The sequence below is a fragment of the Ambystoma mexicanum genome, chromosome 1q, assembly GCF_040938575.1.
Source record: "Ambystoma mexicanum isolate Mex_15411 chromosome 1q, UKY_AmexF1_1, whole genome shotgun sequence".
NCBI classification, from domain to species: Eukaryota; Metazoa; Chordata; class Amphibia; order Caudata; family Ambystomatidae; genus Ambystoma; species Ambystoma mexicanum.
The window spans coordinates 1,023,769,556-1,023,788,633 of NC_090922.1; the positions used below are offsets into that span (position 1 = coordinate 1,023,769,556).

At 43.2% G+C, this 19,078-nt stretch overlaps 1 protein-coding gene across 2 annotated transcripts in view; it reads left to right on the plus strand.

Moving 5' to 3' along the window:
- The window catches only part of BCL10 (BCL10 immune signaling adaptor), a 248,188-nt gene that overhangs the window by 222,424 nt on the left and 6,686 nt on the right, over positions 1-19,078 (plus strand). For both annotated transcript variants that reach the window (XM_069641697.1, XM_069641696.1), the window contains exon 2: positions 529-817. In XM_069641697.1, the coding sequence (XP_069497798.1) occupies positions 529-817 (289 nt within the window). The remainder of the gene's footprint in view (positions 1-528; positions 818-19,078) is intronic.

Genomic DNA, 19,078 nt, shown 5'->3' on the forward strand with positions numbered 1-19,078 from the left:
TTTGTTTGATGTCAGGCTGCCCCTTTATCACGTTAACAGAATATGGTGCTTTTAAGGAAAGTGTTCATCCTTCATGGAAGAAAACTTTCCTATTATTGCATGAACCTCAGAATTGGACCCCCAGTCTCTTTGCTCAAAGGAGATACCTATGTAGACTAGATGTTATGAACTCAGGAGCTATGGTGGATTGCACGGCAGGATTAGACTTGCTGTACATCTTTAACTATACCCGATTATAAGGATACCATCAGTACAGCGGATCCCGAGTCCCAACTACCCCATTTGGCATTTCATCAAATTCACATGCCATATTTCACCATTTCCACTCCTGCTTGGAGGCTAGAAATGGATTGTGCACAGTAACAGATCACACCACTAATGCATAATCTTTGTAACACAAGAGGATCAAAAGTGAACCTATTTAGCAATACATGGGACTTTGTTTATAGTTGTTATATTCCTAGTGAGCCTGTAAATTGGCAATATGAATAATATACTAATATTTTACTATGTTTGTTTCGCCCACAGGCAATTGAAACGTTACGACCAATGCTGTGCGAGAAGCTGATTGCTGAGAGACACTTTGATTACTTGCGGTCAAAAACAATTCTCACCAAATGCGATACAGAAGAAATTGCTTACAAAGCAACAAGCAGACAAAGAGCCGGAGAGATGCTGGACCGAATAGCGTTGCATCCCAAGGGACTTGACATGCTAATTGAATCTATTCGACGAGAAAGGACACAGAACTTTTTAATAGAAAAAATAACAAATTCAGTGCAAAGGGCCAAAAATGCTAAACTCCAAGCTCGGAGAGGTAATCATTTTTTTTTACTATTCCTATTATAATTTCAAAAGATTCTTTTGAGGAAAACTTTGAAAATGTTATAAAGTTACTTCAATTCACTATACTTTCTCAAAATCCAAAGCAGTGTTAGTAGAAATGAACAAAATGTTTGCTTATGCATAACACTTACCCCTTTGTTAGCTTGCGAGGAAACAGATTTACATTATTAAATGGCGTGCTTCTGATTCGATATTAGCACTGGAGATGGGAGTGGCCGGCCAATCTGATGGTGCTGATTGCAGCTCTGTGTGCCTCTCTCCCAGAGTCTGAATGGACCCCTGTGTGAATAAGTCACATATGTACATTCTTCAAAAAAATCTTTTATGAAACATTCAAATCAGATATATTATAATGTGTCTATCATTTTATACAGAAAGTATAATAAATGGTCCAATGCATTTCAGACGATTGTTCGACTTCATGCAAACCCTTTGCAAATAAACAAAAGTATACACAGTACTCAGTGAAAAGAAGTGAAATAATTATCGATACAAAAATTACATAACATAGTGAGGGACAATCTGGTTCGTCCTACCTGACTGCTTCTATTTCCTCTAATTCATAGAAGACATTATCTCTAACCTAAACAAAATATACAACGCATTAATGTGTGATAAGGCGATGCTTTTCATATATTCAAACTTGCTTTTATCTCTTTTAAGAACCCTACCTGTGTGTCACTGCATCAAGGACGATCAACTCAGAAATATCTTATAATGTGGACAAGTATCGAAACTAAATAAATGGGGAGAAAAAACACGTACTGATCCGGAATGTATTTAAATGTGATGCCATCACATGCGCTGCAACGTCATCGAGCTGCTGACGTTGTGCTGTCACTGCGCTGTAATGGGACTCAATGTGAATGCAGGAAACATTAGAAAGATAATAAATCCCCAAAAAGGGGAATGATGATGTTTCTATCGTCTGATATAAATGCAACCTTCATGAAAATCATGAAGCCATATTCTGAAAAAATAATGGAATTGCTTTGGAGAGAAACGAAATTATATAGAGCATAACAAATTTAGAAGATCAATAGTCTATGTTATATTGATTATGGCTTGGAGACATCCTGACTGCATAATTAATATACACATCTGTTTGTGTAGTCAAACAATGACAGGTAATACAAATTATTATTTACAAGAAACAGTTAAGTTACATTCTTCATTTATCCCCCTGGGGATAAATTATTCCAAACGGTCGATCCAAAAACTCTCTCTTTGCTTCAATATTCTGGGGATATTCTCATCCTGCATCTCTGAACTTAAGACTTGCAATATTTGAAACTTGATTTGGGACCCATGATGTCCTTCCTCCAGGAAATGTTGTGCCACTGGTGATTTAAGGTTCTTCTTCCGTATGTTTGAGCGATGCTCGTTCCATCGCAACTTTGTTTTTCTGATAGACTGCTCTGCATAACATTTACCCCCAAGGCATTGTATACTGCAAATGACATTGAATCTTTCACAGGTTGCATAATCTTTAAACACAATTTTCTTCTGTGAACGGATGGTGTACCAAATTGCCCTCAAGAGAAAAACTGCAATGAACACATTGTAAGCACGAATATATGCAAGTCCTATTTGTTTGAATCTTTTTCGTTTTCACATCACTTTTCACCAACATAACTTTAAGGTTCGTGCTTCTATTGTACAGAAAAACTGGAGGTTCATGAGAGACGCCACTTTGCAGCATCGTTTCCAATGCCAGACAAATCTGTCAGACACTTAAGCAGATTTCCCATGGTCAGCGAAGGAGAGCCTTGCTCTTGCCTGGCCCTATGAACATCTCTGCCAATTCCTTTATGGCAAAAACGTCATGACCCTTACAGACCACCCAGCCCTCATCACGATTCTTTGGGAACCCAAAGACTAATGAACCTCCATGCCTCAAAAGACGGGGAATGCGACTCCAGGAGTATTACTAACATAATTCCACAATCCCAGGTTTGAACACAATTCAGCCGACTACATTTCATGGCACCCAAAGACAGCTGTTACCCCACAACCAAAAGAATAAGCTGAGAAATGCCTGTGTTTTTAAACGCAGCAAACTGCTCCACCCTCACACTGACTTGACTGCAAGAGCTCATATCAGCAACCAATAGTTGGAAAGCATTGAAGAAACTGATCAATCCAGCCAATGGTGGCACGTTTAAGACACATGTATGCATGTACCAGGAACCATCCTGATAGAATTGGAAATCATCAAAACAGTATAGAGTGAGTTAGTAATAACTGAAGATGGCAGACTGCATGGCACCAGGATCATCATGTGAATTGCTCTAAGGGCCAGACACTGAAGCACTGTTAGATCGAAATGGTTGTTTAGAGAGTAGACATGATTTCCCAAGGTGGACTAAATGATCAAAGCCAGATTCTTTTAGGTAGTCAGGGATAGCCTGGGCAAATGGACAATTTTAGTAATAAGCAATATGAACAGCCATAAGCCTTAACTCTGCATGAGGCCTTGTTAATGGTTTAGTCGTCATTATGCATTCTGAGAGCTTAAAAATGTCACAACCAATAATTATAATTCATCTGAAGTCTTTATTCACGCCTCATTGCCTACATCACTTCCTGTGGAGCACATAATTAGAGAACATTGCATGACCACGTTGTCACATTCAATATTTTATTAAACCTCTTCTCACTTTTTTCCATAGGAGCTTTTAAAAAGTCCAAGCTTCTTGTTGGTGTTTCTAATTGTTGTTGATAATGTATCACACTTTGCTGAGGGTGCATTTGTTGAGCATGCATTCTGGCACTTGGAAAGCAGAGAAAAACATCTAGATTCTTCTTGTCAAGCAGAGTATTTAGCCAGGTCTTTAGTCACTTACGGAACTGTAGGTGATCCTAAAGTACTCATAGAAAAACAGGTTAAGAATTGCACAGCAATTTGACCTGAACCAAAAAGGCTCGCCAACCAAGGTTGGACTTTTTAAATTGGGACAGATCTAGGCACTTTATATCAGCAGAAGCAAAGTGTGCTGTTCGACTAGCAATGCAAAGAAAATTTGATGTAGTGAACCTCATCCATTTGCCGTAGAATGACTGATGAACATTGAAGACAAATTTTAAAGTGAATCCAGCTGCCAAAATTAGATCCCCAACATAAGAGACTGTCCCCAAAAACGATTATGGGTCCTTCGCCTTCTCTCCGACAATGCAATAGTGTACTGTAGACCCCAGAGAGTATTTTGTCAGGGCAATGAAAGGAGGAGAGTGAATAATTCCTCCTCTTAAAATCTAGAGTAAATTCTGTACAACAAGAGCCTGCTATTAAATTCCGGCTCGGTTACCATGGAGCATTGCTGTGCTCAGACCTATCGGCAAAGCTTTGAATATGCATTTCCACCCCCGCCTTTATCAAGTCTTAGGTCATGTATTCGTAGGTCCAGAAATTGGATTGACAGCGAGACTGTGAACAAAGTCAATACAACCAGTCAGACTTACAACACATCTATGAACCACACCCAAGCATGGATATGCAAAGACAGGCCTTGCCACCTTATGTAATGAGGGACCTGGTAGAAAAAGAGTTGGGTTTTAGGGAGAATATGCAGCTCCTGAGAGAGTTGGTGGTGGACAGTAAAGATGTTGGTGGAAGAACAGGAAGAGTAAGACTGAAGAGAGGTGGCCAGAAGCAGTGAGGAGGAGTGAGGTGGACAACAAGGAGGAATTGCTATATGGGAACAGCCAAAGGGGAAAGGTGGAATGAGAAAGATACCGTTAGGGAGGGGGGTAAGTATGAGCACATGGTGAGGAGAGAACAGGGTATTAAGATAGAATTTGTTAAGCACAAGTCTGTTCTAATGTGTCATGGTGGCAGATAAGAGTATTGGGGATTAGAACCAGGGAGGACATCTAGGAGTTACTGGGCCCCTGGTAATTGTTTTGCAGTGAAAATCAGCTTACAGTTTTATCCGCAGCTCAAAAATTGTCTAGAATCAATTTTTTTCTGTTCTCTAAATCATTGATGAGCAATATCTTGAGTGCTGTAGTGGGAGAGATAGTGGTGTCAGATCACGCAGGTGTCTCAATTATGCTTGACTTCTCAAGGCAGCGTAGGCACCAAGCGAGGAGGTAGAGATTTAACAATTATGTACTGAAAGGCACCTTGTATCTGTATTATGTCCTTGAGCAAATTAAAATTGTCATGTTAGATAATGGGGATGCCGTTACAAATTGTTTTATACTTTATGATGCCGTGAAGGCGGTAGACAGACGGAAGATTATGAGCTACACATCCCATGTGAAGCGACGGAGACATATTGAACTGGCAATTCTGGAAAGGAACCTTAGAGATGCAGAGACTGGTTATGGAAGTTTCAATCAGAGTACAGGGAGAGGTTGAGCAGTGCAAAAGTATGGCTAAGAGACTCCTTGGGGTTAAGGAAAGCAAGACAGTTTTGTTGATAATCACTAATGAGGGGAATGGTCTAAATAAAAGCAAACTAATATGCAGTGCTTTTACTAACTACTTTGGGCCCCACTATTGCTTTGGTGGATCAAGAAATCCTGTGGAAATTGAAAACGTCATCATCGAAATAGATCCTCCTTGCGAAGACCAAGTCGAATCTCGAAACAGCTGAGGTAAAACAAATGCCAGCCAGCAAGTACCAGGCTCAGATGGTTGCACCGCTGTGTTTTATGTAGCTTCTGGTGAGGAACTATTTGCCCTACTGCTTAAGGTATTTAGGGAGTGCATAGTCAGCGGAGACACCCCTGCCTCTATGCGAAATGTGGCTATCACCTTAATCCAGAAACCTGAGAAGGACCACAGTAGGTGTGAATACTTCCATCCAATTTTCCTCCTAAATGTGGATGTGAAGATACTAGCCAAAATTTTTGTAAGGCAGAATACCTTGGTGCTGCCACACCTGATTCACAAGAACCTAACCGTTTTTGTCACTGGTAAGAATCGTTGTGATAACGTGAGGGAGTTGGTTTATTTGAGCTGCCTGCATAAGAATGAACACTTGCACCTGGCCAATGTGACTGTTGATGAAAACAAACCTTTTGATAGTCAGCTGACCATATTTGCAGGTGGAACTGAAAGGATGGGGTTAGACCATCTTTTCATGCAAGTGTTTAAGGCCTTGCATAGTAGTGCAGGGTTCAAGCCATAGTAAATAGCATATCATCTGTCACACTTCCAATTTCTAATGGCAAATAACTGAGCTGCCTGCTATCCCCCCTCCTCTTTGAAGACTGGCATGTCTTTTTGGGACATGTTTTTGAAGGTGATCTTTTATGGAGATTTTTTTATTTGTTTTAATTAATGTATTTATAATGCGCCACAAGCCCACAGGCATTGGGTCACTGAACACATGCACAAGGACAGTGCATCAATGACAAGACAGTGGCAGAGTAGGTTTAGCAGCTGATGCAAGGAGACTACCTGGATGAATGAGTTTTCAGAACTTTCTTAAAAATTGTCAGATTGTCATCACCTGTGATAGTAGTGGGCAGGAGATTCCAGAATTCTGCTGCTTTAACAGCAAAAGATTTTCCTATACCTTTTTTCACGTTCCTATCTGGGGAATTTAGTCTGTATTTTACCTGCTGATCGCAATACTCTAGCAGGATGGTATTGTGGTACAAGAGTTTTCAGGTAGGTTGGGGTGGTTCCATATAAACATTTGTGAACAATTGATCCTACTTTGAAACAAAGTATTTCTTGGATGGATAACCAGTGTAGGTTCCGCCTATGGGGCATGGTGTGTTCATGTTTTGTGCGTTTCCTTAATATGTCTTCAACAGTGCTGCTAGGCCTTGTGAGTTAGATGAGAGTCGTCTGCTTGCATCTCAATCAGTACTAATAAACAGGGCAGATTCCTCAGTGGCTAAGCTCCCTTTGTTGTTCAGTAATCGCCTTGTAATTAGTAGACCAATAGCCTTAGTCCACACGCATAATATTGAGGCAGTCCTATATATGTGTGCATTGAGTTTATTGATGTATCTCTTTTTCAAGTCTGTTCAGATATTCCTGATTAAATTGACTAGAACAGATTAACAATGAATTCAATCAATCAGTAATACGTTTATTCAGATATAATCCATCAACCATGAGCACAATAAAACATAACATTGATACCAGTAAAACTACTGTTGAGGCACTCATAATGGATCGAGAATACACCTAAAATATCATAAACATACATATACAATAATGAGTAAAAGGTCATCTCTTCATTAAAAATTGTCCAATAAAAGTCCATTCTAGAAGATTTTTTTCTTGCTTGCGGGCCCTGTGCAGGTAATTAAGAAAACCCCAGGCTACAACACATGGCTCAGCCTGAAGCAAAAACATTAGAGCTGGTCGACACTGGGTGAATGTCCACTGTTTCAAGATTAACTCCAATGTCTGTTGTCTAATGTCCCTAAAACAGGGACACAAGAACACCTAATGTAGTAGGTCCTCTCTAGGCAGACCACAACATGGACATTGTAAAACTTGGGGTGGCTATGCGAGCTCACTGTATTAGCACGCGACAATAGCAAATCAAAGCGTGCTCTAGTCAGAATCCAGTGATCAGCTGCGGCGTAAGTATGCATTAAGTACGATTGTACAGAGTCCGCCCTCGCGAAAATAGCATGTTTCCTGTTTGAGACCAAAAACAACCCTACTAGTTCATGTCTTTCATTGACTTAAGTGCAAATGTTCCTTTTATAAGCATTGCTCACCTGTCTAGTCAACAGGTTTGTTGGTCTAATAAGGCTGGGAGCATTTATCTTGGTTATGCAATCTGAGATGTGCTTCAACCACGCTATCCTATGGCAGACAGTGCTGTAAAACAGGGCTTTGACTACATTCTGAGTAACAAATGCTCTGGGGTCTAACTATATTCTTAGCCAATGTTCTATGGGTCCCGATAACAATCATCTTCAAAATATTTTGCTCCGATCTCGGCATGAACTGCATAGTTTTTTGGCAAACTCAGCAGGCCCAATAGCTTTACATTTATTTTATTTTCTGTGGTTTGTAATATGGCTACATTTTCATACCCCCACAGTGAGGTGCCATAATTAGTAGCTGCCTTCGTCTGAGCATTGTATACCTTCAAAATCGTTCCTAGTGGTTTCCCCTGGCACATTTGCGTGTAGTGAAGTACCCCTCCCAATGCCTGAGTCATTTTAGTTCTCTGTCTTGATATATGTGCCGCTCCCTGCCAGTTTTCTTTAAATTGTATGCCTAGATAATCGAACGCTTGCACCCTTGGGATTAGACAACTATTACTGTACATTCCATGCATCCCGATTTATTTTCCTCCTCTCCTTGCCCTACATGCCATTATGACTGATTCGAATGTTCTAATTTTCAGGTCTCAATTTCCCAAAAATCTGTGTAAATATTAATTAATTTCTGTAGGGCATTTGGAGTTTAAGCAATACTAACAGTATCATCTGCATAAGCTAAAAAGGGGAACTTTTTATTACCCACCCATAGAAAATCCGCCTTGGAATCTACCAGTGCTTTATAGAGATCATTTGTATAAAGTGTAAACAAAATCGGGGCCAATACACGTCCCTGGCAGACTCCTGTGAACACATCAAAATAATAAGTGCATTGTCCCTCCTCCCCATAGCGGACACACGCCCTGGTGCCAACCGCAGGACCCTCAATAACCCACTCGGACCCCCAAGCACTGTACAGAGATTGGTTCTATTAACCTTGTCAAACACAGCGCTTAGATCCATGAAGAACAGGTAGATTGGTTCACCCTTCATATAAAAAAGAATGAGCCCCCGCCAAATATAAATTTAAGTCCAATCCATACTGTACATCTGCCAGCATTGATTCAGCGGCAATCCAGGTCTCAATAAGACGCAGCAACATGCAACCAACTATTTTAAAAGAGGTTTCCAAAAGTGATCTCTGCCTGTATGCTCGTGGACTCCCACAATCTCTGTTTTTGAATATTGGGTATATTATTATGTTCTTCCACGAGTTTGGAAGTTCCCCTGTATACAACAAACATACATTAAAGCATATATTAAACAGGGCCCATAAATCCACCCCCCCCCCTCCACCCCTATATAAATCTGCAGGAACCGCATCTGGGCCAGGCGCTCAATTATTTTCTTGCTGGTTAATCGTGATTCCTACTTCCCTTAAAGAGAAATGGATCATTGTACCCCGTATCCCAGCAGTAGGCCTCTCTACTAGGCCCCCATACAAAGCTAAAAATTGATCCACCCACCCCTTTGCCTCAACAATTGTTTTCCTAAGTGTGTGCTCCTTTTATAAGGCGGACCTCCCGCCACAAACTCCCAAAATATTTTGGAGTAATTTGTGGAAACAGCGGTCAACAACTCTTCCCAAGCTTGTAGCCCCAAAAATGCTTTCCTTGTCTTTACTGTTAGTTTGTATTTGGGCCTGGCCTGAATAATTTCTCCCCTACAACTAGCCGGGTCCTTCAGGACTGTCAGCAAATACTTCTTAGTTTGTTTGCATCCTTTGTCAAACCAGCTGTTGTTCCCCTTTTTTTCATTTTTAAATCAAATTGCAACATGCTCCTCGTACGTTTTTGTCACTTGTCCTGGAGACTCAAAGTTGTCAAAAATGGGCAGGATTAAATATAAATTTGGGGACACAAATTCATGCTGTGTGGTCCCAGGGTCGCGTTTAGCCCATTTCAGTCTTCTCTTACATTGAGGATTAACCTCACACTGATCTGAGGGAAAGCTGATGTAATCGACTGAATATGCTCCCATTGCATAGTAAGCATCAATGGATAATGGTCACCACAAAGTTCCCTGATTACCTCAAATGATTTTACCAAATGCCACTGGCAAACATGCAATGAATTCCATTTTTTTTTCTGTGCCAAATAACATAAAACTTGGAGTATGTGGAATTAATATGTGGAATTGGATTAGATTGTTGTATCAAAGTTTATAAAGTGCCCTCAAAGTGGCTGGGTGTTTTGTTTCATTTTTAGTGTGGACTATTAGGTGGCACTACGCTACCTATAAGCAGAAACAATTGCATTCGGGCACAGATAGGGAGAAAAGGCAAATGTGGAGGGACACACAATTTGTAGGTGTTCTTTGATTATTTGCCCAATAATTGACTGCCCATGGTCATGCTAATCCCTATGGACATTCCCACCAAGATCCTGCCCCTCTGTGCCCAACGAACATCTTCGTAGGAACTCCTTGAGCTTGCTTTACTCAAGCCTTACAATCAAACTTTGTGCTAGAAGTGCATGCCAGTGTTTTTTACAGCAGTCATCTGAGAGGTGATGACTCAATTGGAGCTGTAAACCACTACTGGTGTACTAGATAGGTCTTACCCATGTCTTTGTTCAGCCACTCAATTTATACACATCATACATGCCCTTCACTGAAGTCCTGTTAAGAACAAGCATTGTTAAAGCCAACAGTCTTGGCTTGCGTATAATATGAGGAACCTGTAGGTGTCTCACTTACTAGTCCCCAAGGATCTGTCATCCAAGTGGCCAGGACACGGCCATCGCTATTGGATCCAGTTCCTGAGGGTGGACCAGTGGGGGAGGATCACCTAGATGAGGGGTCTTCGGGGAGTGGAGGTGGGACGCTGAAGGGTGAGACATGCTACCCCCTTCCTTACAATACCTTTTCCACATCCTACCCTGTAGGATATTCAGAAACTCTACCCCAACCCATTTCCAACACAAACACTTTCTTACACCCTGACAGACAACGGATTAACACCAGAGCCATTTACCTGACATGTCCCAACACAAGGGTCAGGCAGAGTCAGGAAATTAACAATAACCACACACACCAGACGGCCCTTTACCTTCCCCACAGGGATAAAAGGCAGAGCACGAGAGCACACTACAAGCAAGGCCAACTGCACAAGGAAACAGCTATTCCAGGACGGCAGTTCAAATGGAGAAGAAAGACAGCGAAAGCTGAAAGAACGACAAGGAGGGAAGTGCCTTTTCTCTTTTCAGCCTAAGACCGGGATTTACACCTGGCATGTGGATTAACAAATGTCAGTGGTGCACTGGGGCCTCCCGCATTGATAACCTAGGCGGAAAGGCGAGTCAGAAAAAGCTGATAGCAAACCAAACTGTGTTGAGTCCAAGGTTGCAATCAGCAACATTATATGAACACGAGGCACTTGTGAACAAAGAACATGTGTGTGTTTGAACTTTTGGAGAAAGCCCAGAGAAGGGCCAGCTGCAGAGTGGTCAGGCGACACAGGAGTGCCCATTCAAAAGACTCTGGCTGGCCCCTTTTGTTCTTGTTGAAACTACAAGTACCAGAAGGCGCTAGGAGAGGGTGGCATGAGGTGTCAGAGTGATCCTACAAGGGTCATGTCAAATCCCTTGTACAATTGAAAGTATCTCGCCCATTGCCGAGAGAAAGCTAAGGGAAGGGAACACCCGCTTTCTGAGGAGATTGTGAGCATTGAGAGCAAAGGCAAGTGAGAACCCCACAGAGGGATGCCAAAAGAAAGCTAGGGGAAGGGAAACCCTGCTTTTCTGATGAGATGAGCAAATCATGAACTCTGTTAGACATGAACTGTGTTAAAGATGGCTATGTGAACCCAATGGAGCGATGCCAAGGTGAAGCAAATGAGAGTGAATCCCACATTGTTTTAAAACTAAAGTGAACTGTGTTTTTGGCAAACGTGAACCTGGCCTGCGAATCAGGGTGAATGAACTGTTAAAGAAGGCTATGTGAACCCGATGGAGGGATGCCAAGGGAAAAGCTAAGAGAAGTAAATCCTGCATCGTGATGAAGCAAAGTGAACTGTGAAATTGGCAAAAGTGAACCCAGTTGAGGGATGCCTACGAATCAGGGTGAAACCCGATACACCCAAGAACATTGTGTTGATATTAAGAGTTAAAGGCTGTAGTGAACCCGACGGAGGGAGTCCCACGTTGCAAAAAGGATCAGAGCCCGGCTGAGGGAGATTCAAGGGGTGAAGAGCAATCGCCCAATGTGCAAGATCACTGAAGGAAATTTTGTTTGTTGTTTTTGGTCCAGCAGGCCTTCTAAGGCAAGAGAATTTGTAGAAAAGAGACTTGGCCCCTGAGGTCCTGGTATCATTGAATGAAATTGTGATCCTCGTGCTGGTGAGGCCCAGGAGTGTGCTGTGCTCAGGAGTCCCACCTTGTCCCGTGTTTAAAACGTGGTGAAGGGGGACCCCAGCCATACCATCCTAACTTATCATTTTGTGAACACTTCTTTCTTTTCTGGTGAACATTACCCCACACTATTTTGTAATTTAGGGGTAAGGATTAGCAATAGATTTCTTTTAGTGTAGGCCCTTTTTTATTTGACAAGATGCAACTAGGACTGCATTATTATTATTGGATGGCCGTAGCTTGCTCCCATCTTAGATTTACGTTTAGATTAGGCGTTTTTCTTACCCATTTATAAAGTTTAATAAACACCCTTGAACTGTAATCACTTGTGTCTGTCTTTACTGTTGCCACCATGAGTTCCTTACAATAAGTATTGAGCAGTTGTTAGGCACTTCTATCACATGCCCTGGTACTCACACCATTTTGCTTCTGCTCCCATTAATGGCCCGTAAATACCACTATGGCCATGCCTGGCAAGTGCCTTTCTCATGCCTACACAAAAACCCAAACTGTTGGCATTGCCAATGCTTGTTAAAATGGAAGTCGCCTAGTCCTGAGTGTAGTTGGCTGTTTTAGTGTAGATGTCTTTTAAGTCCAGAATTTGCTGCAGAAATTAAGCTTTCTGGATGTATGTCCCAACTCTCACACAAAGGGACTCATTACAAGTGTGCCGGTCCAGTAGAAACGCTGGAAAAAATATCAGTGATTTAGGCAATCCACGGATATGGGAACTTACCAGCTCTCGGCCACCCATAATATCCTGTTAATACCGGGCCTTTAGTCTTTACACTGTATCATCCTCTGTGACCTCTCATTCAAAATGTACATCATCAAGAAGACAGACCCATACAGCATTGTACCAGCTTGTGCTTCTATGCAACGCCCAGCCCTGTACCCCTGCCTTGCGTGTCAGAGCAGTTCTCCAAGCCCCGGTCATCTCCCACCGTGACACTGGCAATGCGTTGCTAAAAGAGGTCTGAGATGTCACCTTGGCCCCCCTGAAAGCCATCCAGCATTTTGCAGCACACCTCACCATAGGACTTGGAAAACCCAACCACATCATTCCAGGAACTGCACTTCCTACCCTTTAAAGCATGCACCATGTTCAAGACAGCCTGCATCACCTACAAAGCAGTAACACCACTCTACCTGGATGCCAAATTACACAGCCAGACCCTAGCACAAGGTACCAGCACAGATCAGACTGGCCCATTACATCCTATCCCTGGATCTGAAGAAACTGTTCTTTAAGGAACTTCTACACAATCGCTGATTGCCCCCCTCAACCTTAATTCTCCCTCCCCTCTTCTGGAGCCCCCCACATCCTCCATCCCAGCTGCTTCTGCTTCCCCACATCCTACTTATGACTCCCCTTAGTGCATTCACTATGTACAGTGCTCTGTTGTCTTCCTCTTAGGTTTGCACTTTACAAATACCATGCATAGATATAGGCATACAGCCTCACCCTCAATCTGTTTTTCATGAAAGAATGTGTATACCTTAAGGATTACAACTTCCTATGGGCAGTGTTTGTACCTCCAAAACAGTTTACTAAGTACCTTTGGCACTGTGAGGAGTGCACTATCCCAGCATGGACTACATTTCTCAGCAAGCAACCTGTGCAAGATAAAATCAAACATTGTACACATGCCCCAACAAACACTCCATTGGCATTGGCAGATCTACCTGCCAAGACACTCTTGTGCACAACCTAACCCCACATTACCTGTCCTGCCAGTGGAAGACACCCAATCACTAAAGGCTGACCTGCTCAATGAAGGTTTCCTGACTCTGCATGCTGACCTGCCTGCTGAGAGTCCTCCTGACAAGGGTCCAGGTGGCATGTTCCTCACCACACAGATGAGGATCATTCCTTAGCAAGGTGGGGGTGCAGTGTACAAGCTGCTGTTCAAAGATGCTAGCCTGAGTTGGAGGTCTTAGTGGCAGCAGATATCTTAGAATGGTCTTCCTCTTAGGTTTGCACTTGACAAATACCATGCATAGATATAGGCATACAGCCTCACCCTCAATCTGTTTTTCATGAAATAATGTGTATACCTTAAGGATTTCAACATTCTATGCCTTATCATAATATAGTTGTAATTTCGGAAGGGTTTTGTAATATCGTGCAGCACGAACTACTTCCTCCTCTGTCTCTCCTTCCACCTTTGTCAAATGCCTAAAAAAAGGCATGCCCCCATTTTTCTTTTTGCTGTTTACAACTATAGGGCAGTGTTTGTACCTGCACAACCGTTTACTAAGCACCTTTGGCACTGTGAGGAGTGCACTATCCCAGCAAGGACTACATTTCTCAGCAAGCAAACTGTGCAAGATAAAATCAAACATTGTACACATGCCCCAACAAACACTCCATTGGCATTGGCAGATCTACCTGCCAAGACACTCTTGTGCACAACCTAACCCCACATTACCTGTCCTGCCAGTGGAAGACACCCAATCACTAAGGGCTGACCTGCTCAATGAAGGTTTCCTGACTGCGTGCTGACCTGCCTGCTGAGAGTCCTCCTGACAAGGGTCCAGGTGGCATGTTCCTCACCACACAGATGGGAATCATTCCTTAGCAAGGTGGGGGTGCAGTGTACAAGCTGCTGTTCAAAGACGCTAGCCTGAGTTGGAGGTCTTAGTGGCAGCAGATATCTTAGAATGGTAACAAGCTGAACTGCCAGCTCCTGTCAGCACAGACAATGCCATACCTAACCAACACAGCAAACCCGGCACTCAGGCTCACAAATCAAACCCCAACTCCTACATTTCTGATACTGCTGCAGACACCCCAGGGCCACCAAACGACACCACTGGCTGTAGTAATGATCACAGGGCATAAGAATTGTCCTTAGTCTGTCCCACTAGACCTAGGACAGCCCATCTGAAACAAGTTTGAATGAGTGGGGACATTTAAATCTGGAAAGAACATACTGTGATGAAATTCCTCATTAGGTATAAGTTATAGCCGTTAGATAGCACAGTGAGTAGAGCGCTTGCTTTGACATTCGTGCAGAGCCTGCCAACGCAGGTTCGAAACCCGGCAGGGTCAAACTCAGCCTTTCTTCCTTCAGAGGTTGATAAATGAGCACCACACACCGTGGGTAATAATAAGCAGTGCTCAGCTGCCTGAGGGTTTGTAACGCTATATAAATATGAATTATTATTATTTCTAGTGTCTTCTGATAGTTAACTATTAATGTTTTTGTGCCTATTTGTGCGCTTTCTGAAATCTGGGATGTCTATTTTGTAATACTCCTGTTCTGATTATCTTCCCTTTCCTTCTCATAATCAGTCCACTGCCCTTACTTTGATTTTACCAATGAGATTAAATGCCCTTTCACTCTGTTTCATTGGCCAATCACCACTAGCTGAACATGATCGTAGCCAGAATTCCCACCCCCACTGCAGCAAGCACCTTCAGCTATCCCTCTGTAAATACCTCCCCTCTCGAGCTCTTCGTTCCTCTACCTCTAACTCCCTCAGGGTCAGTCGTTTTTCAAAGAAAGGAGCTGGGGGTAGATCTGTCTTCGGCTTGGGCCTCCCTCTGGAATAGCCTCTGTGCCACGCTAAAACATGAGGAGAACCATCTCCGGTGCCGGAAGCACCTTAAGACCTTCCTCTTTGCTTCTGCCTTCGCTCCCCCTCTGCCCTGCTGATCTATTCTTTCTTGGCACTGTGCACCTGCCCACCCTCTGTCCCCTAGGCCCAGGTACCTGCTCACCCTGCCACCCTCCTGCACTGCCACCTGGCCACCCCTTGAAATGGGGACTATATCTGTACCCATACAGACCCTGGCCACACCCATTTTCTTCCTTTTCTGCACTTATTCAGACCTACCCAGTCTGCTGCCGTAAACACTGCACTTGTTACTTGCTGACTGCACTACCACTGTTTATTGCCTCTATTATCTATTTATTTGTATGTATTATTATTTATCTGTTCCGCACTCTCCTCTCTTCCCCTTCCATGCACTTGCACCCCTTTCCCTTCCCATGCACTTGTGCGTTCTCAATGTCACTGGGCCTTGTAAGATCGTTGATTTGTTCTCCCTTGTTCCCCTCCCCTCCCTTGCTTTGTCGCACTCTGAAATACTTATGATATTTTATTTGTATCGTGTTCATACACATCATAAGCATTCTCTCCTGTTTACATTTTTGTTTGCTTTTTTAGAGTAAGGTCTGGCTGGAGGAAAGGGAATTACAACTAGACCCGCACGCACAACTGCTAAACATGACCCTGATATACCTGGACAATGTCAGGTAATCAGGTAGACATAAGTCCTGTAAAGTCCCATTAGTATGCAGAAATAATAATGGTAATGTGTGGTTTTCAGGGTGTGACAGGCCAAGGCTTAATGTTGATGGTGAATGTGAAGATAACAGAAGGCAAGGGATGGAACAGTGCTGATAGGACGCTCAGCTCATGTGAAACGCTCAGGTATCCACCAACAAGCTGATTAACAATGGGTCCGCTTTTTCCTCCTAACCTGGTTTCCCTGCCTGTGATCCTTTGTATCCACATTCTCCATTTACTTCCTAATGAACGCTTAGTAGGCTAACCTTGTAATTGTATCCATGGTATTCAGTGCATCCTTCTTGTTCAGTGCTCTGTTGCTTCAGAGCCATCTTCACGCTATACAAAACCCAGGAAATTGTGATAAATCCAATGGACTCATCACTGTTTTCCCAACGATGACCTCCTCCCTTGTGGACAGGGGACGGCAGCCACTACCTGTTCTTGACCTTGCGGGAGGATCACATGGGGGGAGACAACCTCCATGGAGATATCCTGAGTCCATCGGGTGAGACTCAACATCCCCCTTTCAAGATGAATCCACCATTTGTAACAATCTAATGGCCCATCGTGATCATTTTCCTCTTTCACACATAGAGAATAATGGTAAACACTGGTCACTTCCCAAAGTCCAACTCTCAACTAACCGGCCTTGTAAAAGTATAAAAGACATTCTTCCCAGGTTCTCGCACTCATCTTCCAAACATAGTTTACTTTAAAACCCATGGCAAACATTTATACAGCATTCTCCCTGGTCGTTTGCAGTGGAAAAGTGGATGAACACAAACTGGTTCAGAGAGTCATTCATACAACTCTGAGAACCACCCAGCCTGGTCCAGTTGGGCCAGAATCTGGGTGTTGTCGACCCGAGAGTAACCTGTGGGAGCGTATGAGGTGAACTAACGACTGAACATATATATTAAAGAGCATGGTGGACAAGGTAGAGCCCTGAGGAAAACCAAAGGTGAGGGAACGTGCCGAAGATTAAAAGGGTGATATTAACAGTGAATGCCTACTTTCAGACAGAAAAGAGGTGAACCATGACAGGACCGACCCAGAGAGGCCTGCCATTGCAAGCCAAGATATCAGGATTGCGTGGTCGACAGTGTCGAAGGCCCCCGATAGTTAAAGCCAAATCAGGGCCCATACACCGCCCTGATCCACCAGCATCGTCAGATCATCAATAACGGACACCAGGACACTCCCAGTGTCCTGCCCCGGCTGAAATCTAGACTTAAAGGAATCAAACAATAGAGGCGTTTCCAAAAAAGAGAAGAGGTGAGACCAGTGATTCAAGTAGTTTCATAGAAAAAGTGAGAAGGGAAATAGGGCGAAAATTGGCTAACACTGATGTGTCCAGGAACCGTTTCTTCAATAAGGGGATGACTGTAACTTGCTTCAGTCCGGCTGGAATTGAGCCTGACTGACAAGCAAGGTTCACAGCACCAGTAACACAAGGCACCATGCCAGGTATGATTGCTTTAAGCATAGCCAACAGGATCGGGTCAGAGGGGCAGCTGACTTCAGCTGACAAACAACCTGTGCAAACACCTCTGCAGAGAATATAGGGAATTTTGCCCACACCCGTGTGATATTCTCAGTGGGTGTCGGAGGGAGGTTGCTCTACAAGGCCTTCTCATAGAGATAGCTTGATGGATATTTTCTACTTTAGAAATAAAGAAATCAGACAAATAATCACATTGCCTGAGAAGGCCGGACCCTTGAGGAAAATGCACGTTCCACTTTCTGGGTGAAAAATGCTTGTTTGGCAGACAGAATGTCTTGATGGTAGCTTTTGACCATTGATCGCAATGTTGTTTTCTCAGTCAGGCCATATGAGTGTCGCCACTTACGCTCAGCTTGTCTCACGGGCAAACGAGAGGTTTTCAGCTGGTTGGTAAACCATGGCTCAGAAGGATCCCTCTGTGCCTGCACCAGTTTCAGAGGGGCTACCTTATCGACTACCTCTTTAATAATAAGCAAGAGGGAGGACAGATTAATACTACTAGAAACCTTACATTTATCCAAGATCAGAGACCGTAGTCCTTGAGGGTCTACCGAGCGCCAGTTACATCTCAAAGACAGCACTGGGGATGCTTTGGTAGGTGCTACAAATCTCCTTACCTTAAAGGCAATAAAGCTATTATCCTACCATATTACTTGCTTAACTGAAGTAACAGTAATACTATGTACCACTGAAAAAACCAAGTCCAATAGCCCACCCTGAACATGGGTAGGCTTGGCTATATATTGATCGAGGCCCAGATCCATCAGCGCCTCACAAAACTGGGCTAACGTGGATAGAAGAGGGTGGTTACATCACATATTAAAGTCTCCCAACACAACCAGGTTCGCATATTTGACCTGAAGAGCCACCACCAGATTTAGGAACAGATTCAAGAATGTTGTATAGGGACCGGTTGGCCGTTACACCACTACAAGATGCCAGACAGTCGATGTTGCCACCATGTGACAGACTAATAAAGCTTCCATCTTCAGTTTGTGATCCAGTGGAATTGCTGAGAACTGGAGAGCAGTACTAAAAATGACTGTAACACCCCCACCAGGGTGGGGAGACACACAGTCAAAACAAATAATTTTATAACCAGCCCAGAGGTCCTGAACAAGAGCTGGTGCAAATACTTCTGAAAACCATGTTTCCGTCATGAATCCTACATCCCACAATCCTTCCGATAGAAGGAGCATGCGCAGGTAAGGACTGCAGGTTCAACAAAAACGAGTGCAGTAAACGATCCTCAGTACATACCGCAGAGCCATTTTTTAATGCGACGATAGAAAACTTATTGGGCAAATTAGTTCCTAAAGGATGTAGATCA